Genomic DNA, 1,257 nt, shown 5'->3' on the forward strand with positions numbered 1-1,257 from the left:
CGCCGGCTGCCGGCGCGCGCCTGGGCCGACGTGCGCCGGGAGAGCACCCTGCCGCAGCTGCTCGGCCGCCTGCCGCTCTTCGGCCTGGGCCGCCTGGTCACGCGCAAGTCCTGGCTCTGGCAGCACGACGAGCCGTGCTACTGGCGCCTGACGCGCGTGCGGCCCGACTACACGGCGCAGGTGCGTGCGCGCGGCTTCCCCGGCGCCCCGGCCGCGGGGAGGGGGCGAGCGCGCGCCCCGAGCCCACGCCCTGTGCACTTGCTTTGCAGAACCTGGAGCACGGAAAGGCCTGGGGTGTGCTGACCTTCAAAGGTGAGGCGCCGGGGACCGGGCGGGGGCCCCCCGGCTGCGGGCCACAGCCGGCCCCGCGAGCGCATGTGCGCTCAGCCCCGGCCTTCTTTCCCAGGACGGACGGAGAGGGAGGCCCGGGAGATCGCGCAAGCCATGTACCACGACTGGCGGCTGGTGCCCAAGCACGAGGAGGCGGCCTTCACCGCGTTCACGCCGGCGCCACCCGAGGACGCTCCGCGTTGCGTGCCCTACCCGCCGCTCCTCCGGGCCATGATTCTAGCAGAACGGCAGAAAAAGGGGGACGCCAGCACCGAGGAGCCCATGCTGCATCTGGAGCGGACCCGAGCGGATCCCTGGGACTACCCTGCGAAACAGGAGGCGAAGAGAAAGGCCAAGGCAACGCCGGTCTAAATGCCAGCACGGGGTGGCCACGCGACCGGTGTCCAGCGCTGGGTCCCGGTTTGTGAATGAAGACGCCTTTGGGCTCCGGCTGGGACGGCCTCCTGGGGACGTGGAGCCAGACCCTGCTCCTCGCGCCTTTGCTGTGGGCGAGCGGGCAGCGGGAGCTGCGGGGGGCGGCGGGGCTGGCAGCGCGGGTCGCTTCCCCCCTACGTGCAGCCGCTGCCGGACTCAGCCGAGAACCGTGTGCGCGCGAATAAAAGCAGAACCAGTGGCCTGGTTGTGGTTTTCTTGGAGTTTGGAGATGGGCAGCCACAGCCGGTTGTCGGCGGGGCTGGGGAGGAGAAGCCGGCCCCGCGGCGCCCGAGGGACGCGGATGCCTGGGCGGCTGCCGCCCGGCCCCTTTAAGCGCAGGCCCCGCCCGCGCCGCCGCCGCCGCCATCATGCTGTGCCTGCTGCTGACCGTGCTCGCCCACCTCTTCCCGGCTGGTGAGCGGCGCGGGCCGGGCCGGGGCGGGGGTTAGGGTGGGGGAGCAGCCGGGCCTGACGCGCCCCGACCCCGCGGGC

At 73.3% G+C, this 1,257-nt stretch overlaps 2 protein-coding genes across 2 annotated transcripts in view; both read left to right on the top strand.

The window, feature by feature from the left end:
- On the top strand, nt 1-966 carry MRPS34 (mitochondrial ribosomal protein S34; the record flags this gene model as incomplete). The annotated part of the gene is made up of 3 exons (XM_034669590.1): nt 1-180; nt 270-312; nt 407-966. Coding segments are annotated over 3 exons (519 nt in total), but the record flags the coding sequence as incomplete, so codon positions are not given.
- A 167-nt stretch (nt 967-1,133) lies between these two features.
- Nucleotides 1,134-1,257, top strand: part of NME3 (NME/NM23 nucleoside diphosphate kinase 3) — a 617-nt gene continuing 493 nt past the window's right edge. The window contains exon 1 of the mRNA XM_034669591.1: nt 1,134-1,179. Coding sequence (XP_034525482.1) covers nt 1,134-1,179 — 46 coding nt within the window. The remainder of the gene's footprint in view (nt 1,180-1,257) is intronic.

This window comes from Ailuropoda melanoleuca, chromosome 10 (genome assembly GCF_002007445.2).
Source record: "Ailuropoda melanoleuca isolate Jingjing chromosome 10, ASM200744v2, whole genome shotgun sequence".
NCBI classification, from domain to species: Eukaryota; Metazoa; Chordata; class Mammalia; order Carnivora; family Ursidae; genus Ailuropoda; species Ailuropoda melanoleuca.